This window comes from Drosophila eugracilis, unplaced genomic scaffold (genome assembly GCF_018153835.1).
Source record: "Drosophila eugracilis isolate 14026-0451.02 unplaced genomic scaffold, ASM1815383v1 contig_340, whole genome shotgun sequence".
In the NCBI taxonomy this organism is placed as follows: Eukaryota; Metazoa; Arthropoda; class Insecta; order Diptera; family Drosophilidae; genus Drosophila; species Drosophila eugracilis.
In genome coordinates, this window is record NW_024573195.1 from 359,644 (window position 1) to 384,703 (window position 25,060).

General features: G+C 33.8%; 3 protein-coding genes across 9 annotated transcripts; 1 reads left to right on the plus strand and 2 right to left on the minus strand.

Annotated features, from left to right (window-relative positions):
* Nucleotides 1-526: 526 nt before the first annotated feature.
* Nucleotides 527-5,159, minus strand: LOC108102381 (bone morphogenetic protein 7). Of its 4 annotated transcripts, none has more exons than XM_017207316.2 (3): nucleotides 5,066-5,159; nucleotides 2,000-2,153; nucleotides 527-1,884 (listed from the first exon to the last, which is right to left on the minus strand). In XM_017207316.2, exons 2-3 carry the CDS (start codon nucleotides 2,144-2,146, stop codon nucleotides 592-594), a joined length of 1,440 nt encoding a protein of 479 aa, XP_017062805.1. In that variant the 5' UTR covers nucleotides 2,147-2,153; nucleotides 5,066-5,159; the 3' UTR covers nucleotides 527-591. The 4 variants fall into 4 exon arrangements, with proteins under 4 accessions (XP_017062805.1, XP_017062806.1, XP_017062804.1 ...); XM_017207317.2 differs by lacking the exon at nucleotides 5,066-5,159 and adding an exon at nucleotides 3,000-3,140; XM_017207315.2 differs by lacking the exon at nucleotides 5,066-5,159 and adding an exon at nucleotides 2,925-3,139 and having other exon boundaries at nucleotides 528-1,884; nucleotides 2,000-2,868.
* Nucleotides 5,160-8,128: 2,969 nt separating this feature from the next.
* Nucleotides 8,129-16,148, plus strand: LOC108102385 (sodium- and chloride-dependent GABA transporter 1). 2 transcript variants are annotated; one of them, XM_017207323.1, is made up of 11 exons: nucleotides 8,129-8,264; nucleotides 8,324-8,507; nucleotides 11,279-11,546; nucleotides 12,620-12,721; nucleotides 12,795-12,975; nucleotides 13,057-13,324; nucleotides 14,016-14,119; nucleotides 14,181-14,550; nucleotides 14,611-14,814; nucleotides 14,874-15,041; nucleotides 15,100-16,148. In XM_017207323.1, the coding sequence occupies exons 2-11, from the start codon at nucleotides 8,364-8,366 to the stop codon at nucleotides 15,196-15,198; spliced, it is 1,908 nt and encodes a 635-aa protein (XP_017062812.1). In that variant the 5' UTR covers nucleotides 8,129-8,264; nucleotides 8,324-8,363; the 3' UTR covers nucleotides 15,199-16,148. The 2 variants fall into 2 exon arrangements, with proteins under 2 accessions (XP_017062812.1, XP_017062811.1); XM_017207322.1 differs by having other exon boundaries at nucleotides 8,129-8,507.
* Nucleotides 16,149-17,766: 1,618 nt separating this feature from the next.
* On the minus strand, nucleotides 17,767-23,874 carry LOC108102387 (glutamate receptor ionotropic, kainate 2). 3 transcript variants are annotated; one of them, XM_017207329.2, is made up of 11 exons: nucleotides 23,226-23,514; nucleotides 22,478-22,644; nucleotides 21,769-22,002; nucleotides 21,567-21,719; nucleotides 20,535-20,738; nucleotides 20,270-20,473; nucleotides 20,107-20,211; nucleotides 19,589-20,044; nucleotides 19,337-19,538; nucleotides 18,221-18,409; nucleotides 17,767-18,164 (listed from the first exon to the last, which is right to left on the minus strand). In XM_017207329.2, exons 2-11 carry the CDS (start codon nucleotides 22,592-22,594, stop codon nucleotides 17,863-17,865), a joined length of 2,166 nt encoding a protein of 721 aa, XP_017062818.2. In that variant the 5' UTR covers nucleotides 22,595-22,644; nucleotides 23,226-23,514; the 3' UTR covers nucleotides 17,767-17,862. The 3 variants fall into 3 exon arrangements, with proteins under 3 accessions (XP_017062818.2, XP_041674487.1, XP_041674486.1); XM_041818552.1 differs by lacking the exon at nucleotides 17,767-18,164 and adding exons at nucleotides 23,518-23,679; nucleotides 23,730-23,874 and having other exon boundaries at nucleotides 18,331-19,538; nucleotides 23,226-23,459; XM_041818553.1 differs by lacking the exons at nucleotides 22,478-22,644; nucleotides 23,226-23,514 and having other exon boundaries at nucleotides 21,769-22,174.
* Between the last annotated feature and the right edge of the window lie 1,186 nt (nucleotides 23,875-25,060).

A 25,060-nucleotide genomic window follows, 5' to 3' on the forward strand; every position in this document is an offset into this window, starting at 1 on the left:
ACATTCAATTTATCCCCCATGGACCAATGACCGGCGGGTTCTGGCAAGTATAAAGAGTTTGTCAAGTTATGAGTTGAAATTTATTTGAATGTGTTAAAAATTAACGCCAGGAAAAAAAAAATGTGGATTTCTAGTACCTTGTTGGTTTCTTAAATCGTGTTTTTAGAACTAAATTTTTTTAAGTAAAAATAATAAAAGTTCTATTAACCTATTAAATTACATTGAATCTTAGTAAAAAAAAGTTTATTTTTAAACTTACAGATTTTTTATTATTTAAAGTAGACTATGGTTTACAAAACTTAAATCTACTTCGTAACCATTGTATCTATGGCTTTCGGGTAAAAATTTCGTAAAATTTAAATTTTTAATAAGTATGTTTTTATATATTTGTATTATATATTTATATATATATATATATATATATATTATAATATATATTTTATATATTTGTATTATATATTTATATATATATATATATATATATATATATATGAAATATATTAAATATATATATATATATATATATATATATTTAATATATTTCATAGTAAGGGCAAGGTAAAGCAAGGTTTAGTAAACATAAACATAATTTTAAGAACAGGCGCATTCTACAACCTGCATATCACTCCATGTTGAAATTTTGAGCTTATCGGTGTGCTCTTCATCTACGTGCAATATTTCGAGCATATCAAGTTTCGAGGGTGCGCAACATGGACGGGGTGCTCGATTGTGATCATCTTGCCATATTAGACTTTGCAAAAGGGCATGGTGATGGGCAGGATTGTGACGTGGTGGACATCGTCCTTGACAATAACCTGCATCGAATACTTTTGGCTGTAATATGAACTCAAACCCCTTAATATCCTTGAAGGCAACATTCAACTGATTTCTACAGCATCGTTGGTGCAATTTGTAACAGTTGTTGCTCCATTTATTTCTCCATGTGGTCTCCTGATTGGAACGATGATGTACGTAGTCATCGCTTTTATTATTGGTCAGTATAATATGATGGACGTCTGAGTCACCGTCTTCGTGGGCGTTCGGAGCACCATGTCCAATTATATTTAAAACAGGCATTATGTCGAAGTGTTCGACGCTTGGAGCCGCAGATTTAACGTATGATGACTGCGACGAGCTAGAGTCGCTAAGAATACGAGCACCTATACTTTTACATTTATCGCATTGAATTTCTATTTCTAAATTTTCATGGCTTTTATTTATCCAACTACGAACAGCTTTCGTCACATCAAATTCTATCCACTGAGTTCGAGTTTCTTCGGACCCAATATTTTCCGTTTTAATTTTGCGAGACGCTAGCAGCTTTCGTCTGTTTGTTGAAAGAAGATGATATACTTTGAGGTTCAATTGCCGACTTTGAGTTCTTTTTGATTGGTTATAGCTGACATCTCCAGAATTACAATTCTTAATAGTGTTCAAAAAATAATCAGTTTGAGATGCGTGGCTGGTTTTTCTTTTGTTTTGTCCTTTCAACCGTCGGAAATCAGATGCGAGGGATGAGCTATAGAGAAGCATAAGCCTAACATTGGCTTCATCAATTTTATCATAATGAAATTTGGCGTCTTTTACGTTTTTTAGTGAAAAGTGCAGAAGAATGTTTGTTTTATCCCGTTGGTAATATTGTAATTTTTCTTCATTCATTGTCTGTGATATCTTTTTTAAATGTTTTAATGCCCTTTTATTACGCCAACGTTTGTGACTAATGTCGTTGAATTTGTTTGTAATGATGCTCAACAAATTTATGTCTCTAAAAGAATATGCTCCAATATGATTATTAAAATAACTTGCTCCCTTTTCGTGGTTATCTCTCAGGCGACTTAAGTATTCTTTATATTTCTTAGAATATTCAACTTGGCTTATATTAACCTGTAAATAATAATAATAATAATATCTATTAAAAAGCTTATTTTGTATACGTTTTTACCAGTATTACGCATTTGTTTTTATAAGAATTAGCAACATCTACCATTTAGTTTCTTACCTTGCTCATATCTGGTATTTTTTTCATTCCAAGGCCCTTTAAAACGAGGCGTTTAAGACTGGCTTCGTCAATATTTTTAGGTTTTATATTTTGACTCTTTGCATCTAGGCGAATATCTCTGGTTTCTCTAAATTTCCTATTTTGCATTGGTACTCTATTTTTCATTTTAAAGGATATTTTTTTATTTAATAAGTAAGACGTGTTTTTAGACTGGCTTATATTAATCAGACTAAATGTATTTATACTGACATTATAAAATGAGGGTTTATTTTTGTGTAAGTAAAGGCCCTCTTCAGAAATTAATTTTTTGGCTTGGTTTTTTGGTTGTATGCGGTGATAGGCTGGGAGGCTCTCAACTACATCATACGGATTTTTAAGTGGGGAAGTGAGCATTTTAATACTTGAAGGCAGTAAATTTAAATTTGACGTTTGGCGGAACGTTCCATAACCACCGACTTGATGCTGTGTAGGCAACAATAAAAAAACCATAAACCATATTCGTGAGTACCTGGACGACCTATTAATGACTTGGACAGCCTCAGAAAGAAAATGTTCAATATAAGGCGTTTGTTTTACAGTAGATTTCAGATGTTTAATGCTTATTATATTTGTAGTGCGATAAATATAAATATGAAAAATAATTTTTAAAATCCAGGTGGTCTTGTTTTCAATGGCTAACAGTTTTTTCGATTTAGTTTCAAATGTGTATTGAAAGTTATTGCACCACTTTGTTTTGTTTTTTAACGTTAAGTTTGTTTTAATGTCTATTATCATTTTTTCTGTACATGACCATAAATTTTAGTTTAATAATAATTCACTCCATTTAGTGATCCTTGCTATCCAAATTTATAGGATCCAGATATGTTTGCCTTTAAAGTCGGAAATTGGTTTATAAGTAATCAAATAAGGAAACAACACAAAATACAAAAATGATCACGGTTCCACGAAAATTTGTACATCTTTTCGTCTCGTTCCCAGTCTTCTTAACATTCCTACACACATTTATGCCGAACCTGTTCGGGCGTTGCTTCAAATTCGACTAAAATACTCACGGCAAATACCTACTAAAGAGAGAAGCAAAATAAACAACTACATTTGTATGCACATATGTATGTATGAATATACTTGCCTAACAAACACAAGCCAAAGAAGAAAAAATGCTATAGTCAAGTGCCTCGACTATAAGATACCCGCTACTGTTTTATAAAATTTTAAAATATCCATTTTGCTAGTGGAAATTCACAAAGCGCCAACTTTTAGTCAGAAAAATCATGTTGAGTAACTGATGGTGACGTCACTGTCCATGTGAGGCATTTTTAATAAAAAGCGAAATGTTCCGATTTGAAAAATCTTTGGTAAATCGATAGATATTGATAAAAAATGTTATACAAGGTCAAACGAGGTCATAAATTAATATTATGGAGGCCAGTTTTCCGCGGCTTGTGGGTGTTGCCTTAGGGGCATTATTGTTGGGCGTGGCCGGAAAATGGTGCCACCTTGAAATTCACAGATATCTCAAGATTATAAATGTTTAATCCCATCTTTCTAGCTCTAATAGTTCCTGAGAATTCAGCTTTGTTCTCTTATAGCATCTGAGTTCTCCGCGTTCTTACGGAAAGACGGACATCGCCTAAACGACGCTGCTATTGATCCTGATTAAGATAATATATATATTAAAGGGTCGGAAACGCCTTCTTTTATCTGTACCCAACTTTTCAACGAATACAATATACCCTTTTACTGTACGAGTAACAGGCATAATAAATCCATCCAGTTGGTCGCCTCCGGAGGCAGAACATTTTTTACCTACCCTTCTCTTTCTCCTTTCGTATTACTATACAATTGCCCGCTATGGAGAACTTTTCGCAATGTTTCTACATTATAAATTCATCTTTGCAAACAGAGTTATGTATGTATTTTGAAAATTTTTTTTTTTTTAATATATTTACATGTTAGTTAATAAAACTTTTGGTGTGTTACTAATAGTAATAGTAACTAATACTGTGTATCTTTTCATCAAACTTTTATATTGTTTTTGGTCCAAAAGACACATGGGTGTATATGTACATAGATACATATGTATGTATGAATATATCAAATTTTGTTTAACAATTTTATAATGGGTGGTACGCCAAAATATTTTATATTTGTCAATTACTTGAAATAGAAAAACCCTCGAATGTGACTAGAAATTATTTACTTTAATAACTGAAAAGACTGTTTCGTCGACTTGAATGTTAGGCTTTCATTTAATAGGAACAAATCCATTAAAACTATTGTGGTACTCAGTATTTTCAGTGATGAAGGTATTTAAGTTGAACGTTTTAAGCATTCTTTGGTCATCGCATAAGTTATCAATCCAAAACACAACCAAAAAACATAGTTTTCAGTATTTTTTATGCCGCAGCCTATTTTGTTTAGTTAATTTATGCTAATATAAAACTCTAAATTAGTTATTTTTATGTTTTGTGTGTTCATTTTTAGGGCACAAAAAATACACATCTGCATACATATATATATGTATGTATCTGGTCCTTCAACTCGTTATATTCATATCATGGGGGGCCGAAATATATCAAATAATGTTATGTTACGACTCTTTATTGGGTTCCTTAGGTGTGAGTAGAACCATGATGGTTGGATCTTTCGACATACAGTGTTTATTTTTGTAGACCTGATGGTAATTCTGAGACATGAAACGAAACAATGACTGCGGTCCTGTTTTTGGGTGCCGTTGAATATACCCCACTATTCTTGAGTTGCTGGAACATTTTTTTGGGCAACTCCCCGGGCACTGGATACAGATACATGATACATATTTATATAAATAATAACAAGAATAAATAAATAAATAATACTAGCAAAAATTATACGAGATAGATTATTTTACATGGGAGTATATATATATAGTGGAGCGTAAGTAATAGGGTTCTTAATAAATTTTTAAACTTGGCGATACTGCGCCTTCCTGTTAATTTTCTTTTTCCTCCCAGAGTTCTAGGAGTTGCGATCGAGTTTTGGAATCACAAAACCACTTTAACTATGTTTCTTCTTTTTTATACATACATCACCACTCTCACTCTGGAAAATTTCTTTGCCGGATCACATCTAACTCCTCTCAACTCTTAGATCGCTGTGACTTGCTTTTAATTGCCCTTCTAGTAGGGGACTCAATTAGCTTTTCGGGAGAGAGATTCGAATTTCGTATCTGTCTTGACCCCGATAGGAACCAGGGCTACTCCGGAACCAGTTCCCCCATCCCATCCCTTTGGCCTGTTTTAGTTTTTGTACATGTGTATCTTATTTCTGGCAGACCATAACAATATATATATGTATGTATGTATGAATTGAATAGCTAAAAAGCTTTTGCGAACTTCGAGCATTTCTCAATAAAGAGCATAAAAGCTTCTGGAAAGAACAAGAAGGTACCTTCTTTCAAAATAAATATTTCACCGGGAGATAACGCTATCTGTAATTTAAATAAAAGTATGTGTTTGCAAAAAAATAACTTTTTTGTTCAATCTATAGCTATTAACTTAATGAATATATGTGTTTTCCATATACAACCAGAAAAATATATATATAGTATGTTGTAGTATGTTGGCCAATTTCAAAAAATAAAACTAGCAGACATTTATGCTGTTACAAGCGCCACCTATTGCCATATTAAGAATGTTTAAAAACTAACATGAGACCTTAAAACCTACTTTTCTTAACAAATTTAAAAATTATGTTACAATTTAAGCAATATTAGTAAGTCGATAAATATTAAGAAAATATAAAAATAGAAATAAAACAAGAGGAAACGCTATAGTCGGGTGCCGCCACTATAAGATACCCGTTACTGTTTTACAAAATTTTAAAATATTATTTTGCTAGTGGAAATTCACAAGGCGCCACCTATTGTCAGAGGAAGTATGTTGAGTATGCTTATGGTGACGTCACTGCCCATGTGAGGCCTTATAACTTAATTTCTTTATAAACAGCGAAATAATGTTCCGATTTGAAAAATCTTTGGTAAATCGATAGATATTAACAGAAATAAGTTACACAAGGTCAAACGAAGGCATTCATAATAATATTATAGACGCCACAGTTTTCCGCGGTTTGTGGGCGTTAGAGTGGGCGTGACTGGGTGCAACTTCGTGGCAAGTTGCAGAGGCATCTTCTTAATAGGTGCTCCTAAGCAAAATTTTTTAGCTCTTATAGTTTTTGAGATTTTTGCATTTTTGGTTTTTCGGGTTTTATGGGCGTGGGTTGTTCGAAAAAAAAATTCGCTTTGGGAGCATCATAAAAACCTACATGCTTAATCCGAACTTTCTATCTCTTATAGTTACCGAGATATCAGCTTTTCTAGAAAATCCGAAAACCGTCTTTTGAGCCTTGTGGGCGTATGGGTGGGTGTGGCCGGATAGTAGTACCACTATAAGATGCGTTGCCATCAAAAGATTATACTTTCTGAAATTCAACTTTCTAGCTGCAATTCCTGAGATTTCAGCAATTTTAGTTTTTTGCGATTTATGGGCGTTTGAGTGGGCGTGGCAGGATGCTGTAATAAACTTGCGCTGTCCCGGGACCTCAAGAATCTTCATGCTTAATCTCAACGTTGTATCTGCTATAGTTCCTGAGATCTCAGCGTTCATACGGACGGACGGACGGACGGACGGACGGACGGACAGACGGACATGGCTCAATCGACTTCGCTATTGATCCTGATCAAGAATATATATACTTTATATGGTCGCAAAAGCTTCAATCTATCTGTTACATACTTTTCAACGAATCTAGTATACCCTTTTACTCTACGAGTAACGGGTATAAAAAATTAAATCTTAAAAAATGAAGGCCACAGTTTTTAGCTGTTCGTGAACGTTAGAATGAGCCTTGTTGGATGAAAAGGAAACTTGCGCAATCTTTGAAATCAACATGCTTAAATGACATACGGTCAGACGGACATTGCAAAATAGACTCGGATGGTGAACCTGATCAAGAATATTTATTCTTTTCTTTATAGACATTTAACAGTGGTTGTTGAAGTTTTTATAGTTGCCGAGATCTAACCGTTCATATAGATAAATAGATGAATGAACGACAGCCCGTTCAGATGATTATGGCTACAGTTACTTCTCTCGTAATATTAATCAAGAGTATATGTATGTATGTATATTCCTTTTAGGGTAGGATACGTATAAACTGTAGCACTCAATTATGTCGATCATTGTTGTATTTTATTATTTTATTATAATAAAAATGTAATATCACACATATATAAAACCATCAAAACATTTTTTGTTGTTGTTGGACATCAAAATATGAATGTGAACACACGTATACGCCTTGAAGGAAGAGAACGCAGCCTACATTTTGAAAGAGTCCAAACATTGTGTTTTCTAGTGCTGCAGTGCATTATTATAATAAACACATAAATTGTTATAAATGAAACGTCCGCCCATTGTGTTGGCATATTGTGTATTTTCAAATTAAATCAATTATATATGCACTTAAATCATTTTTGTAACTGTGGAACGGTTTCGAAGTAGATAACGAATGTTAAAAAGGTAAATATTTAATATATGAGCTGTAATTCCAATATATTTTAAACCAATTAAAATATTTTTTGATATTTCTGCATTGTCTTATCAAATAGGGTTGTAAGAATTGGATTGCCAAAAGTAGTAAACATAAGATAAAATTGAACTTCATTTAAAGTACTTAATCCGATTTATAGATTTCCAAAAGTCCTTTTTATTGTATGGTTTTATCACAAAAAATATATACATACCAGTAAAAGATTATTTTTTTTATGCACTGACCAGCCTTCTGCTTTCAGCTATAAAAAATATTTCAAATGGGTCAGTAAATTGCTAAGCATTTTTTCGACATGGGGGACATGTCCATCCTGTGCAGTAAAACATAGTTAATGATTACCGAGGATCTTATTGGAACCCACCACTCGACTGTAAATTATTATAAAGTATCCACTGTGCCCGTATATCTATACTTAAATTGGACCATGACAGCACCCTCTTCTTAAATCATTATTAAATTAAATTGTATGTAAAAGAGTCAAACAATCGGTCCCCTTATATTTAAGCGTCGCTTAAATTGTCATGCCACCATAATGGAAAATCTCAGTTTGAGAAACAGAGCATCATTTTGGGTAGTTTAGATACTCAGTTTGATGCAAACAAGTGGCCTGGTAGGGTGCTGTTTTTGTGATTACGCTGGGCTTTGACGAAAACGAAACTTGATCAGACCGGACTAGGTTGTACTAGTAACGCCGTAGTGTTCTGTTGTCCTTCATTATTTAGCTATCGTCCTCAGTAAAAAAACTGAATTTCTTCGGAAAGGCAATACTAACGAAATGTACCTAAATTGCGGAAACGATGGTGACGGAGGAGGAGATGGGTGCAAGGCTGAATCTATTGAATTGGCAAAAGATTTGATTCGCCCAAAAAACTTGCAGTCAAACGTACCAATCAGTATGGACACGCCCAATAAACAACAGGTTAGTAAAGGCTGTTTATAAATTTCTTGAGGTTCTTGTGTTGTTTTTGAGTTAAATCAGAATATTTGAATGAATTTATTAAAAAACTTATTGAAACTAATTTTTTACAAATAATATCATATATATCGACTGATAGCAACTGTCGTGTTGTTTCTTTCTATGAAGTTTGGAAGGCCTTCTTTTACTTGTTCGTTAATACTTTTATACCTTTTTTATGTATTATTTTTACAAGTTATGAGTTTAAATATTTTGGAATTAAGTAAAATAGAGTAGATCATCTAAATCAAAATAAAATATTGCATCCTTCAACAGTTACTCACCAAAGTTTCGGCCATTTTGAACGCGCAGTTTTTAGTTGATCGGAGAAAATTGTGTACTGAGCTCTTATTACTTACTTCGTTGAAAAGTATGTAACAGGTAGAAGGAAGCGTTTCCGACCCTATAAAGTATATATAGATTCTTGATCAGGATGAATAGCGAAGACGAATGAGCTATGTCCGTCTATCTGTCCGTCCGTCCGTATGAACGCTAAGATCTCAGGAACTATAAGAGATACAAAATTGAGATTAACCATGAAGATTCTTGAGGACCCTACGCAGCGCAAGTTTATTACAGCATCCTGCCACGCCCACTCTATTGCTGAAATCTCAGGAACTATTGGATCTAGAAAGTTGAAATTCAAAAAGTATAATCTTTAGATGCCAGCGCATCTTACAGTGGTACTACTATCCGGCCACACCCACCCATACGCCCACAAGACTCAAAAGACGGTTTTCGGATTTTCTAGAAAAGCTGATATCTCGGTAACTATATGAGATAGAAAGTTCGGATTAAGCATGTAGGTTTTTATGAAGCTCCCAAAGCGAATTGTTTTTTTCGAACAAGCCACGCCCACAAAACCCGAAAAACCAAAAATGCAAAAATCTCAAAAACTATAAGAGCTAAAAAATTTTGCTTAGGAACACGTATTTAAGAGATGCTTCTGCAACTTGCCACGAAGTTGCATCCGGCCACGCCTACTCTAACGCCCACAAACCGCGGAAAACTGTGGTGTATATTATTATATTATATTGAATGCCTTCGTTTGACCTTGTATTACTTATTTCTGTTTATATCTATCGATTTACCAAAGATTTTTCAAATCGGAACATTATTTCGCTGTTTATAAAGAAATTAAGTTATAAGGCCTCACATGGGCAGTGACGTCACTATATGCATACTCAACATACTTCCTCTGACAATAGGTGGCGCCTTGTGAATTTCCACTAACAAAATTAATATTTTAAAATTGTGTAAAACAGTAACGGGTATCTTATTAAAGGCAATACTCTTTCGCAATTAAAGATGAGTTGGACTCTGTGTTTGGAGGCTCTGCAACTTCTTTTACAACAGTGAAATTTTAGCAGCTTAATTAAATCGCGGCCGTAAGAGTTTGGGAGACGATAAACGTTCGGGACGTGCAAGGAGTTAAACTACTGACGATAATATTTCCAAAGTTCACTAAATGGTGTTAGATGAAGTTTTGCAGAAGTTTTGAAAATATCCAAAGAACGTGTTTATCTCATATTAAATCGAAATTTGGACATAAGAAAGCTATCCGCTCGTTGAATGCGGCGTTTGCTCACGTTAGACCAAAAACGTGCTCAAATGAACATTTCCAACGCTCTCTTGGCGCAGTTTAGGCGCATTAAAACACCAAATGCAGAAAACGGCCCAATTTGCAGAAAAAGAAAATCATGTTTCACCAAGATAACGCGGCGGTCACACCACAGCGGTAGCAATTGTAAAATTCTACCAGTTACAGATCCGAACCGAGCGACTTCATTTTGTTCCCTCGTCTTAAAACTGCGGTCGGAGGACAAAGAGAAGGCCTTTGTGAACAATTATTTTCAAGACAATAATGCAGATTACTATTTGGGCGGTTTACAGAAATGGGAGCATACCTGGGAGAAGTGTGTAGAGTAGCAAGGAGACTATGTAGAAAATCAAATAAAAACAAGAAGAAACGCTATAGAAGAGTGCCGTGGCTATTAGATTTCCTTTATTGTTTTGCTAATTTTAAAATATTCATTTTGCTAGTGAAAATTCCCAATGCGGCACCTATTGTCGGAGAAAGCATTTTGAGTAACTGATAGTGAAGTCACTGCCCATGTGAGGCCTGTGGGCGTTATAGGATGATGAAATAAACTTGTGCTGCGTATGCCTCAAAAATCTGGCTGCTTAATCTCAACTCTATATCTCTTATAGTTCCTGAGATTTCAGCGTTCATATGGACAGACGGACGGACGGACACGGCTTAATCGACTTCGCTATTGATCAAGAATATATGTACATACTTTATAGGGTCGGAAACGTTTCCTTCTACCTGTTACATACTTTTCAACGAATCTAGTATTGCCTTTTACTCAACGAGTAATGAGTATAAAAATGAAAAAAATATCTGCTTCATTGTTAGGTCGGAAAATTTTCAGACCACTCTCGTATAATAAAAATATCATTTCGTCAACCAAAGTCAGAAGGGACGCTAACATTGTTAGGTCGGAAAATTTTCAGACCACTCTCGTATAATAAAAATATCATTTCGTCAACCAAAGTCAGAAGGGACGCTAACTCTGTTTGAGGCACCCGACTAAAATAGAATTCTTTTATTTATGAAACGTAAAGTTCTTTGTTTTTTAACTTGTTAAGATACTTGTAAAGTTCGCATTTACATTACATTAAATTGTCGAAGTTCACTTCTTATCAACGTTTTTATATAAATGTGTTTTCAGTTGGTTAAAATTGAACAAATCCCCGATCGCGGATCATGGTCGTCCAAAATGGATTTCATATTATCAGTAGTAGGCCTAGCTATTGGTTTGGGAAACGTTTGGCGATTCCCTTATTTATGCTACAAAAACGGAGGAGGTGCATTTATATTACCATACATAATAACTTTGTTTTTAGCTGGGATTCCAATGTTTTTCATGGAGTTAGCTCTTGGTCAAATGTTGACTATTGGTGGACTCGGAGTATTTAAAATCGCCCCAATATTTAAAGGTAAGGCCCGATTTCTTTGTATTAAACTACTTTTATTATCATTAAAAGCAGAATTGATATCAGCAAATAAATCTCTCACCTTAAATTTACACTTTCAATTAGCAAAAAGTATACTGGTCAATATCTATAGCCGAGTCGATTTAACCATGTTTGTCTGTCTGTTCATATGAAGGCTTGAATGTGTAACTACGAGGTGTGTTCAAAAAGTAAGGTGACTCTTCAAATTTCGCGAATTTCAAATTTTTCGATTATCGAAACCTTTTAGAAGTTATACGAGGTGTGTTCAAAAAGTAAGGTGACTTTTCAAATTTCAAATTTTTCAAATTTTTCGATTATCTTCAGTTTTGGGAACAAGAAAAAGTCACATGGGGCCAAATCCGGTGAATATGGTGGCTGAGGCATTATTGTGGTGTTGTTTTTGGCCAAAAAATCCAAATCCTTTGATCCATATTTTTCGATAGCAAAAAATCGCCGAGCTCGCAAAACAACTTGTAACTTTACGCCTCTCACAACCAAACAAAAGAGGATGTTCCATTGAAACTTGGTACAGATGTTAGGGAAGAGTGTACCAATATAACAAAACAAAAAAATCGATAATCGAAAAATTTGAAATTCGCGAAATTTGAAGAGTCACCTTACTTTTTGAACACACCTCGTATATGGGATGATTGTTAAAAAAAAAAAACAACTTTCTACCTCTGCGATTTTAGTTATTCGTGTTTGGTGAGCGTTAAAGTGGGTGGTAAAGCGTAGCCAGATTCCACTTGCGCCAGAAGCATCTCACGAATCTGCGTGCTTTATCACAGCTCTGCATTTCTTATATTTCCTAAGTTCTCACCGCATATACGGATAGACGAACGGACATGGCTAAGTCAACTCGTCTATTTCAATGAATACAATATACCCTTTTGCTCTACGAGTAACGCCTATAACAAGGAGTAAAAATTATCTATTTGTATTAAATTTACTAATTTTTCTATTCACATGTGTACATAATTAAATACAAGAGCTTAGCCTAGCTTAGCTGTTTACATATTCATAATGTTTTAATATACGTATCGTTTCTACGAAAGGAATTGGATATGCTGCCGCCGTTATGTCTTGTTGGATGAATGTTTACTATATTGTCATATTGGCCTGGGCGGTATTTTACTTCTTTATGTCCATGAGAGCAGGTGTGGATATGTTATTTTATATAAAATAATTAAATGAATATGTTTTATGCATAGTTAACAAATATTTTTTCAGATGTACCTTGGAGAACGTGTAATAATTGGTGGAACACACTCAGTTGTGTCAGTCAATATGAAAGGAAAAATTTACATTGCTGGGATAAGATAATTAATGGCACTTCACAAAAAGTATGTTCTGTATCAGCGGTAAACATTACGTCTTCAGAACTTACAGATCCAGTTAAAGAGTTTTGGGAGTACGTAACTTATTTTTTAATTTTTTATTCGAGCACATATGTATGTATACCGATTTCATTAAATAAACGGTTTCGTTTAAGGCGTCGTGCACTTCAAATATCAAATGGCATCGAGGATATAGGAATTATTCGGTGGGAGTTGGCTGGAACTCTGTTACTTGTATGGATCCTCTGCTACTTTTGCATTTGGAAAGGAGTGAAATGGACAGGGAAAGTGGTATATTTTACTGCCCTATTTCCATATGTACTTCTGACCGTTTTGCTCGTTCGGGGAATAACTTTACCTGGCGCTTTGGAAGGAATTAAATTTTATATTATTCCCAACTTTTCCAAGTTGTCAAATTCTGAGGTTGGTTTGATTTTTAATTATTTTAAAATTCTGAGGTTTGTTTGATTTTTAATTATTAAGTAAACTGTAAGCTAAGCACATATTGAGCAGTGAGCAGAAAAGGAATATTTTAATCCATATATACTGTGCCTCTCAATGTCTCTTCATCTGTCCGTATGAACGCTGAGATTTCACGATTTCGCAACTGCATTCATATAGTCCTGCATTCATAGTCTAGTCTAACAAAACAGGCACAACTTAAAAAGTTAAAATTCCAGGAACTATAGAAGGTGGAATGCTTATATAAAACATTATCTGGGTCTACAAGTAATAGAAAGTTGGGATTACCGACCGCAGCGTATTATTTTTCCACGTGTACTCAAACTCAAAAAATAACTGGAATATGGGATTAAGCAGACATATTCCAAGTGGTTTCATCACCCGGGACCGCCCACACTAATTACAATTTACGTTTTATGTTGATTAAGCTATCGGCTTGCTTTTAATACGTAGGTTATACGGCCCCATATGGGCCGTATCAATGTTTTTTTTTTTGAGAATTGGGGCGCTGGTAAAACTGTGGACTGCGCCAATATCTGCAAGCAAAATTATAAAAAAAACTATATTTCAGTTTTACATTTATTTGTATTTTTTTTGTAATTTGTATTTGTTCATTTTGTTAATAAACTAAATTTACAAAAATGTCTTTCAGGTCTGGATAGATGCGGTTACGCAGATATTTTTCTCATATGGTCTTGGACTAGGTACTCTAGTTGCATTGGGAAGTTACAACAAGTTTACCAACAATGTTTATAAGTGCGTTGTTATTGCATATTAAAAGATTTTAAAGAATATAAAATAACATAATTATTTTCAGGGATGCACTAATTGTCTGCACAGTTAATTCTAGCACTAGCATGTTTGCTGGATTCGTTATATTTTCTGTTATAGGATTTATGGCTCATGAACAACAGCGACCAGTAGCTGAGGTAGCTGCATCGGGACCTGGTCTAGCATTTCTTGTTTATCCATCGGCAGTTCTGCAGTTGCCGGGATCTCCAATGTGGTCTTGCCTCTTTTTCTTCATGCTTCTCCTTATTGGATTGGACTCACAATTTTGTACGATGGAGGGTTTTATTACTGCGATAATTGATGAATGGCCACAATTGTTGAGGAAACGTAAAGAAATCTTTATTGCTATTGTATGCGCACTAAGCTACTTAGTGGGCTTAACCTGCATTACACAAGTAAGTGTTAAGGCTTGAATTTTTGTAAGGCGAATTTCAAAGGGTCTCCTCATTTTTTAGGGAGGAATGTATATATTTCAAATATTGGATTCGTATGCAGTTAGCGGCTTTTGCTTACTTTGGCTTATATTCTTTGAGTGCGTTTCAATATCTTGGTGCTATGGAGTTGATCGATTTTATGATGGTATTAAAGATATGATTGGGTATTATCCAACGGTTTGGTGGAAATTTTGCTGGTGCGTTACTACCCCAGCTATATGCTTGGTTAGTATTTTTTGGAATAATGGTTTCAAATATAATATATATTATTTTGTTTTTTATAGGGTGTTTTCTTTTTTAACATAGTTCAGTGGACTCCCATTAAATACTTGGACTACAGCTATCCATGGTGGGCGCACGCTTTTGGTTGGTTTACTGCATTGTCATCCATGCTTTATATACCAATATATATGTTCTGGTTATGGAAAAGAACTCCCGGTGACCTCGGCGAGGTAAATTTATTAAAAATTTGTTGGCCCTAATCATTTTACACATAAATCTCTTTTTTAGAAAATCCGAGCTATAGTTAGGATAGACGAAGATGTAACTGGGTTACGCGAAAAAATGCAGAGAGAAGCTTGTGCCAAGGAGATTGAATTTAACTCTTAATATATATAAGTTTTAGGTTGCTTTTTCGTATAGCTAAATTTGATTTAAATTGATTTCCTTTATTTTAGAAAATGATCCAATAAGAGACAACGGATATAGGTACTTTTCTTCGATCTTTGAATCATCTTTCCTATCTTGGCTCTAACCTTTGTAATAGTTCTCTCTTTTTTTAACTCTAAATAATCAAGCGGAATAAACCTGGGTTTTAAATGAGTATTGCAGTTTCACATGTGGTACTTACTCAAAAATTGTGAGTTCAAAATATCTTGAGTGATTGGAATCTTCAGTTTCTGAATATTCTGCTTGTAAGCTATTGTATCTCCAAAAGTACAGTGTAGAAGCTTAAATCCAATTTTAATTTGGTTGGCTTTTAGCCTGCCAGAGTCAAGTTCTCATCCATTAGCTTAGGTTACTGATATAAAAGATAAAAAAAATACATATTTAATATTGCAGATGTAAAAAATAAAGCACTCAGCCATTGAATTGCACATTTTGAAAATTGATTAATAACAAAAATCGTATGCGCTAGCAGTATTAAAAGTTTTTCGATTATAATTAATTAAAATAATTCGTGAAGTGCCCTTGCTATGTGTGGCGCTATCCTAAAACTTCATGTAAAAACTTAATGGGATGTCCGCAAGAAGAATACAATTTTTTAAAGCTTCCTTTCATACTTTCATGACTGCCACAACTGCTGGGCTTGCACTTATTTATCTAAAAGAGTAAAACAATGTTTCAGTTTGATTAAAATACGTTTTTTTAAACTATTGACAATAAAAGGTAATTTGCAATATAGTTATGTTTCGGAATAAGAAAAGTAATATAAGATTGTCGTTATTTATATAATTATTTTAAAGCCCCTAATGGTGTTTCATGCCCTTTTTTGTAATTTATCTAAAAAATGTTTATATGTTGCTTACCTGTCAAATAAATTAAATATTTATTTATTACATATTGATGCAGCTTACTTTGATCTGATTTGATTTTTAAATGACTACTTTAATTGGCGGTATAGACAGTAAGCATTTGGTTATCAAATGTTACAAAAGTTTTCGCTGGGGCTTTCCAAATCAGTAATTCGTTTTAAAACTATAAAATCTTCTGTTTACTGTTTTTAAAACATGTTTTTATCTTTTTTATAAACTATGTTTTTATGACTCGCTTATAAAGGTTGTTTTTTTAGAAGCTTAAGTTGGCATTACTGTTCAAGATTTAAAAGCTGTCAAGTGATTTACGCCTGAGCAACGCTTGCAATTTTATTTCGAAAATAATGCTTCTGTACAAAATACGTATCGCGCACCACGTTCATTTTATCGTCGACAAAATCGATGAAGCGCACTTCTGGTTGAATGGCTACGTCAACAAGCAAAATTGAATTCAAATAATTCGAATTCATGTCAATCGAATAATACATCGTTGTTTTATTTAAATTTTATGTTATATGGCTAAATAGACTTTAGTGTAATAGTATTCAAAATTACCTTTTGTGTCTTTAAATTTTAAATGAACATATATGATTTTTTTTTTGATTATTATATATCCTTAAATAATATATACATATAAAATATGGATTACAATTCCACAAAGCAGGAAACCAAAAATAAAATGTGTTAGCTGTATTCGCTGAAAAGTATGTACGTCTTCTGAGCAAAAAGTATACATTTATACCAAGAAGAAGCGCCAAATAAACGATGTGTGGTACCTAATTTTAAAATAATAATTTATCTAGCAAAAATTGACTCCGTGTGACTTCCGTGACTTTTCATATTTTCACATGTCTTGGCATGTTTATGTTAATGACGTCACTGCCATAGGCATTATAACCTTTAATATATTGTTAAATAAGGATCGAACTTGAGAAAATTGTCATAAATCAAGAGGTACTAACAAATCCCAAACCATAAAAAAATGTACGCCACAGTTTGTGGTTTAATATCAAGTTCTTAACTCTTATAGTTCCTGATATTTCATCATTTTTAGTTATTTGATTTTCGTAGGCATTACGATTGATAGAATGCCGAAATAAACTTGAGCTACGAAACCATCTCAGGATTCTGGGATCCCAGCGTTCACACTGACAGAAGGAACACACATGTAGATGACAAAAAAATATTATAAAAGGGCAAACGAAGAAAATCCTTTTAATAACAATATAGACGCCACAGTTTTCCGGCTTGTGGGCGTTATAATGGACGTAGCAGGGTGCTGAAATAAACTTGCGCTGCGATGAACCTCAAGAATCTGTCTGTATCTCTTATAGTTCCTGAGATCTCAGCGTTCATACGGACAGTCGGACGGACGGACAGACGGACATGGCTTAATCGACTTCCCTATTGGTACTGATCAAGAATATAAATATTTTATAGGGTCGGAAACGCTTCTACCTGATATTTTTCAACTAATATACGGTACTGCAACATATTTTATTTTGGAAATCAAGAGTCAATCAAGACTATTACAACAGGCAATGAGTCTTAAAATTTAATTTTAAAATTTGTTTATAACTTGCATATGTACGAGATGCGACTTCAAATGCATTGTTCCGCCCATTCATAACATCAGAAATTGTACACGGAGAATAATAGTTTAATAGGAATATATAGATCTTTTACAATACAAAGTAAACGTAATCGACATTTCAAAATCTAAAATTTTACTTTAAGGTTATATATAGGTTGGTATTTGTGAGAAATTACATTTATTACAAACTGTATTTAGCTCTGGTCTTTTTTGTTTGTTCATACACCAAGAAGCAAAGCGCAATTCCTCAAAAATTTCAAACCAAAAGCAACGGTTTGGTGGTGTATAAGTCCATTCGCTATTGAAAACCACTCCTTGGGTTAAGTCATGTTTGGCATTGACACCTGATAAACCTCTATGATGCTTTCGAAAATTATACCAGAATTCGATGAGCGCCACAACAGCAGCTACAAAAATTCCAGCTATAAGCACCACAAACACACCACCTGGAAAATTTAAAATGTATTTAACTGCATTGAACAATTAACGTGTTAGAACTTACCTATGCTTTCCAGACCGAGAGCATTTGCTTTTGATTGTTTGCTTGCGCTTTTTCGGGTACAAGTTTCATCCGTGTTTTTCCACCATTTATCATACAACATTTGAATATCCCCCTTTTCCTGAAGTTCAAGTATAGCCAAAGAAATTTTATCCCGCCAAGGGGAACCTTTTGGTGTTGCTATGCCATATCCTTTAAAATTTTAATTTTAGATATGGTTGATTGATTAAATTTGATTTATTATGCATTTATATAATGTATAAAACTGTAGACGCAAAGTAAAACAAAAATAAACTCTAAAGACGTGAGTGCTAAGCAACTTTCAAATATATTAATTCTGCTACGGGAATTTGACGCCGTGCAAATTTATTCTAGCCCATATAAACATTTTTCGTTCACGTCAATGTCCTTTATAATAGTGAAATAATATTCCGATTTGAAAAATCTTTGGTAAATCGATAGATACTACCCAGAAGTATTGTACAAGTTCAAAAAAAAACATAACGATTAATATTATGAGCTCCACAGTTTTCGGTTTACGGTTTGTTGGCCTTAAATTAGCCCTGGCCGGATCAAAAATCACGTCGAGCTGCAATGGCATCTCTAGAATACGTATGCCTAAGCATAACTAGCTCTTATAGTGGGAGGGACCGGATGAAAATACCACGTCGAGCTGCGGTGGCATCTTAAAAATATGTATGCCTGATCCTAAGATTGTGGCCAGATGGGGAAAAAATAATACGCATTGGGGTCATAAAAAAACATGCTTGATTCCAATTATATCATCTATAGTTACCGATGTATCAACGAGCTCATTTTTCTGTGGCAATCTGAAATCTGGGTATTACAAGCTTTTGTTTTGATAGATGATATTGCGCGAAAAGAGAGGTATCGATCGTAGATATCAAGAGTAATTAACATATTTTTGATCTCTCGTTACAAACCTTCCTATTATGTGTTTATGTTATTTGTACATTATTAGTCATGAATATTATATATATATATAGCCATATTATATATATATTATAGCCATTAAGTTGAATGATTGACTTTTAATAAATTAAATTAAATTGTGTTATCCAAATACATATACATCTTCTAAAAATGTATCATTTATACCTTTCGTATCCAGCAATCCTCCGATTTGTGTCAAATTACAATCTCTCTGCACGATATAATCAAGCATTGTGGATTCCATCAAAAATGCATAATTACCCTGATTAACTCGCCTTATACCATCCTCATATGTTGTCGTAAATGCAGTTGATCTTTTATTGTCCATGCTCCTCCACATTTTTTTGTATGTTTCAATCATCGAATCCTGGTAAATTCCCAGCAATAAAAGAATTTAAGTAATATAATTTTGCTTACCCGAAAAAAAGTCATCGTAGAACCGCTATCCAAAGTGCCATAAGATATTTCTGTCTGTGAAGCCAAATCTTCTGCGTTTTCAATAGGGTTAATCATACGTTCAGTGGTTAGAAAAGCAGCTAAATTAGCAGTGTAAGACGCCACAATAATTAACGAAAAAAAACCCCAAATACTGCTTATTATTCGTGTTGACATTGCTCTGGGATAAATATCGGTAGACTGTTGCATTAGAGTTCCAATAGTAAACCAAAAACTATCAGATAGAGAAAACTGGTTGCCAATTGAAATAATATCTAAATTGCAGGGGTGGATATACTTCCACTCGTTGGGCGATAGTTTACCAACAACATATATAGAAATAGATACAAGGAAATATGCAATAAGCACATATATCCAAATTTCTATTGCCAACGGATTCATAAAGGAAAATAATCTTGTCGGCTCTGAAGCTGGGACCTAAAATAAAAATAAATTATGCTGCGGTCAAATCTTGAAGTATAATAAATGGTATTTCAAACCTTAAATAAAATACTTATTCCCAAATTCATAAATGGTTTAGTGAAATCGATTACACTCTCTCTTGCATATGTGATAGTCATAGAACCAACGGCTAAATCCGCCTTCTAAATATTTGTTAATGTTAATGTTATGTTATAAACAAAAAAGTTATACATAACGAACATTTTTCATCAGCTGAGCGACCATTCCATTCCATTCACCAGTTTCAGGATCTTTGGCCCCATATTTTCTATCGGGAACCAAATCCAATATATAATCAAACCCAACCTCATGAGAAATGGTTTCAAGTATATCAACGCAAAACCCATAAAATCGTTCGTTGCCCGTAAAATTTTTACCGTAATGCATCATTACGTAAGGAGTTTCCTTAAAATAAAATGATATAATCCTTTACATATTGTATACTCGATTGTTTTTCCTTACATACCAGTATTGTTATGACTACCAGTGTCACATTCATAAAACCAGTATCAAAGAACATCGATGGTTCTGTAATGTTTAAATGTCCATGAGGTGTCCATTCACCAACTTTTATAATGGAATGTTGTTTCAGTTTTATTAAGTCCAACTTAAATTGTACTCGCTGGCCCTCTTTAAATTGAATGGGACCTGTCAGACCTTTCCATTCAACCTAAAAGAAAATGTTTTTTCATAGATAAGAGCCAAATTTAACATTTTTATACATTTTAGTTAAACTGTGAATTAGTTTTCGCAATGATCGACTTATTATATTGAAATCCATAATACTTAATAAAATGGTAAGAACGGGTTTTCTGAAGCAAGATTGTACGCTTTATAGAGAGCGTGCCCGGATGAAATTTAGGGGCACGTTGTACTGGTATCTCTTAAATACTTATTCTTAAGCACAACTGTCTAGCTCTTATAGTTCCCGATATTCGCATTTTTGGTTTTTCGGGCTTTTTGGGCGTTAGAGTCGGCATCTAAAGATTATACATACTGAATTTCAATCTTTCTAGCTCTAATAGTTCCTGAGATTTCAGCGATTTTAGTTGTTCGTGCGCTTGCGTATAGACCAATAATAATCTCAATAATCTTCATGCTTAATCTCAACTTTGTAACTCTTAAAGTTGCTGAGATCTTAGGATTCTTACGGACAGACGGACCGACATGGCTCAATCGACTTCGCTATTGATCCTGATCTATATACATATATACTTTATAGGGTTGAAAACGCTTCCTTCCACCTTTTACTCTACGAGTAACGGGTATAATAACATAATTCTTAATCAAAAGGACTATGTGACTTTATCCATTAGTTTAGGTTTTGGACTGTTTAAGTGTGTAGAGGGTTTCACCCAACAATATCAATATTACTAAGAGGAGAAAACTATGATAATGAATTACTATGATGAATTTTTTTCTTAAATTGATTTTTAACTAAAAAGAGGATTGAGTTCAGATTATGTTAGTAAGTTACAAATTAAGATATCATACGCACCGCATTTAAATAATTAATTAGGCTCAGACCCCCATTCCATGGATTTTCCTCGTCGCATGATATTTTAGACAGGTTTAAAGTATGTGATTGTTTCAATGTTTGTAATCCAATAGCAAAAACGTACACAGAATCGAACATTAAGGCAGGCTCTGACTGAAAATTGTTAGCATAGTAGTTATAAAATAACTTACATTAAGCTTACCTCAATGGAAATAGATTTTCTGACATGTAGATTTTGTGGCTTTTGAAACATATGGTGCTGAAAAGATCGGAGACCCTTTAAAATCTGCTTTACGCCAACATCTTCTATGTCGACCAATCGAAATGATGTAATGTTTACAAAATTATATTTAAAATCTTCCAGATCATACATTTCCAAGTCAAAACTGGTAAACAAATAATGGTATTTGTATTCATTCATTTGCTGCTGTAATATCTAAAGTTTTATATAGGAAAAAAGATTAATACTCAGGCTGGGTTTACACTTACATATGTTGTCTTATACGATTTCTGCATTACAGCACTTTTTAACATACATACTTTATCATACAATCACAATATAGCTTTAACTATATTTTATTTACCTGTTGATATGTATATAATCACGAAAAACTAGTGTTAAAATAAATTATAAATTTAATACAAATTAAAATACGATATTTTTACAAATAGGTTGATTTTAAGCAGCCTTTTTTCTTTTTTAACAAAAAAGTTGGGTGCCGCGAGTATGAGCTATGTAGGCATCTTAAGATTCGGACTTGATTAATTCCAGCTATATTTCTTACTTTATGGGATCAGATTCCTTCTACCTGTTAAATACTTTTCAACGAATACATTACATACCTTTACTTTACGAGTAACGGATATAATAAGGGAAATTTTGTTGAACTTGTAAAATATACCAATCTTACATTTTTTAATAAAACCGAAATTCCGTCCGAATTAGTATCAATTATAATATTGTGAATTTCCTTTCCCTTAAAAGCGTTCAGAACAGACAGATACGACCCTCGAGAAACTTGTCTCATGTGCACTTCACATTGAATAGAGCGGGATAGCTGTTTCAAATTTATAATTCCTGTAAGTACGTAAATATTTAAACGTAAGTACCTGGTACTCTGTTTACCAATTTAACAAAAAGAAAAACTATAATCGAATCAAGTGCTACGTCTATCAGATAACTATTTATTTGACAGCATACTCCGGTAAAAAATAATAAAATAAAATACAGTAGCTCAATATACCCTTTTACTCTGCGAGTAACAGGTATGCAAATACACTGAGCCTTTGTTACGTAAAATGTTCATGGGTGGATTTACTATAAATATTTTATGTTTTTTCGCCAAACGTTGATGCTATTCACCAAAAATGGTTCACACGGCTAAACCGACCAAAGCCTGAACAACAATAAGCATTTTTCTTAATATCGGAAACGATTTATACTACCTGTTACAAATACGAGAAACTCTTTAACGGAAAATAATGGAATAGCAACATAAGTTAAAAATTTTTAATTTTATACAAATCGGTTGCCCTGTTTTAGTGTTACAAATACGAGAAACTCTTTAACGGAAAATAATGGAATAGCAACATAAGTTATAAATTTTTAATTTTATACAAATCGGTTGCCCTGTTTTAGTGTTGGTTTAAAGGACTCACCGTGTTTTTTTTCATGCAAAATTCCGAAGCGGGTCCAATTCAGATAATGAATTACATCGTTAAATGCCTGATTTACGTATTGCTGCGATGGAAACACGTTCAGTGAGAAGTCATGGACAGACCGGCCTATACTTGGTATGTCCAAGGCATCGCAAACTGAATTAATATGAGTAGCCAAAATCGTATCAGTTGGACTAAAAACAGCTTGAACACCAACATTTATAAGTTTGCACACTAGTATATATGAACGATACAATAAAATAATATTTAAATTTTGTGCTGTTAGCCTTACCCTTTTGAACTGTCTCAAAAGAGTCAAATCGGTTTACATGTTCGATGTAGTAATCCATGGTAGTCTCTGGCAAGAGACTTTGGTCCATATTTAACCTATGTATAGCGTATTTAAATGCCATTTCCGAAGTATACTTTTCGGCGTGGTTTGAAAATATGGCACCTTAGAAAAAATATCAAAAGCTTGGATCGAAAATTGCAGCTGTAGTTTACCAATTCTAACTAAGGGAGGAACTCCCGAAGCGTATGAAATAACTTGAAGTAGTTGTAAGCCATTTGCTATCAAATTCATTACGACCGCAGCCCCGTGGCATGGAAAAAAGAACTGGTGTAAGTTAGTTTGCTCGAATACTGAACTAAAATACTCACGAAGCCGTTCAAATGTATGTATGTAAAAAAAAGAAGAGGAGCTAAAGTCGAGTGCCGCGACTATAAGACACCCGTTACTGTTTTACACAATTTTAAAATATTCATTTTGCTAGTGGAAATGGACAAAGCGCCAGAATAAGCATGATGAGTAACTGATAGTGACGTCACTGTTCATTTGAGCCCTTAAAACCTATATTTCTTTATCAAAAGTGGATTAATGTTCCGATTTGAAAAATCTTTGGTAAATCGAAAAATATTGACAAAAAAATGTTATACGCCACAGTTTTCCGCGGTTCCATTGCTCGCGTCGAGCTGCAATGGCCTCTCAAAATTCCTAAGCTTTTATAGTTCCCGATTAGCATTTTTGGTTTGATGCGCTGGCATCTCAAGATTATACATACTTAATCCCAATCTTCAAGCTCTAACAGTTCCTGAGATTTCAGCGATTTTAGTTTCCATGATTCACGTTTTCATTAACAGCTACAGTGGTCGCAACCATATGATTACCGGTACTCTATTTGTCAAGATACAGATAAATAGGTTGAACGATCCGTTAATTTCAAAATAAATATGCTAGCAGAAGAAAACGAGATCTGTAATCTGTTTGTAGAATCCCTTTTTTATGTTTTCACCTTTTATAACTTTTTTCAATACCTTTCAATTTATAGAAGGCAGGGTATGAGGGCCCCACATGGGCAATCGACAGTTACGAGGTGTGTTCAAAAAGTAAGGTGACTCTTCAAATTTCGCGAATTTCAAATTTTTCGATTATCGATTTTTTTGTTTTGTTATATTGGTACACTCTTCCCTAACATCTGTACCAAGTTTCAATGGAACATCCTCTTTTGTTTGGTTGTGAGAGGCGTAAAGTTACAAGTTGTTTTGCGAGCTCGGCGATTTTTTGCTATCGAAAAATATGGATCAAAGGATTTGGATTTTTTGGCCAAAAACAACACCACAATAATGCCTCAGCCACCATATTCACCGGATTTGGCCCCATGTGACTTTTTCTTGTTCACAAAACTGAAGATAATCGAAAAATTTGAAAAATTTGAAATTTGAAAAGTCACCTTACTTTTTGAACACACCTCGTATAACTTCTAAAAGGTTTCGATAATCGAAAAATTTGAAATTCGCGAAATTTGAAGAGTCACCTTACTTTTTGAACACACCTC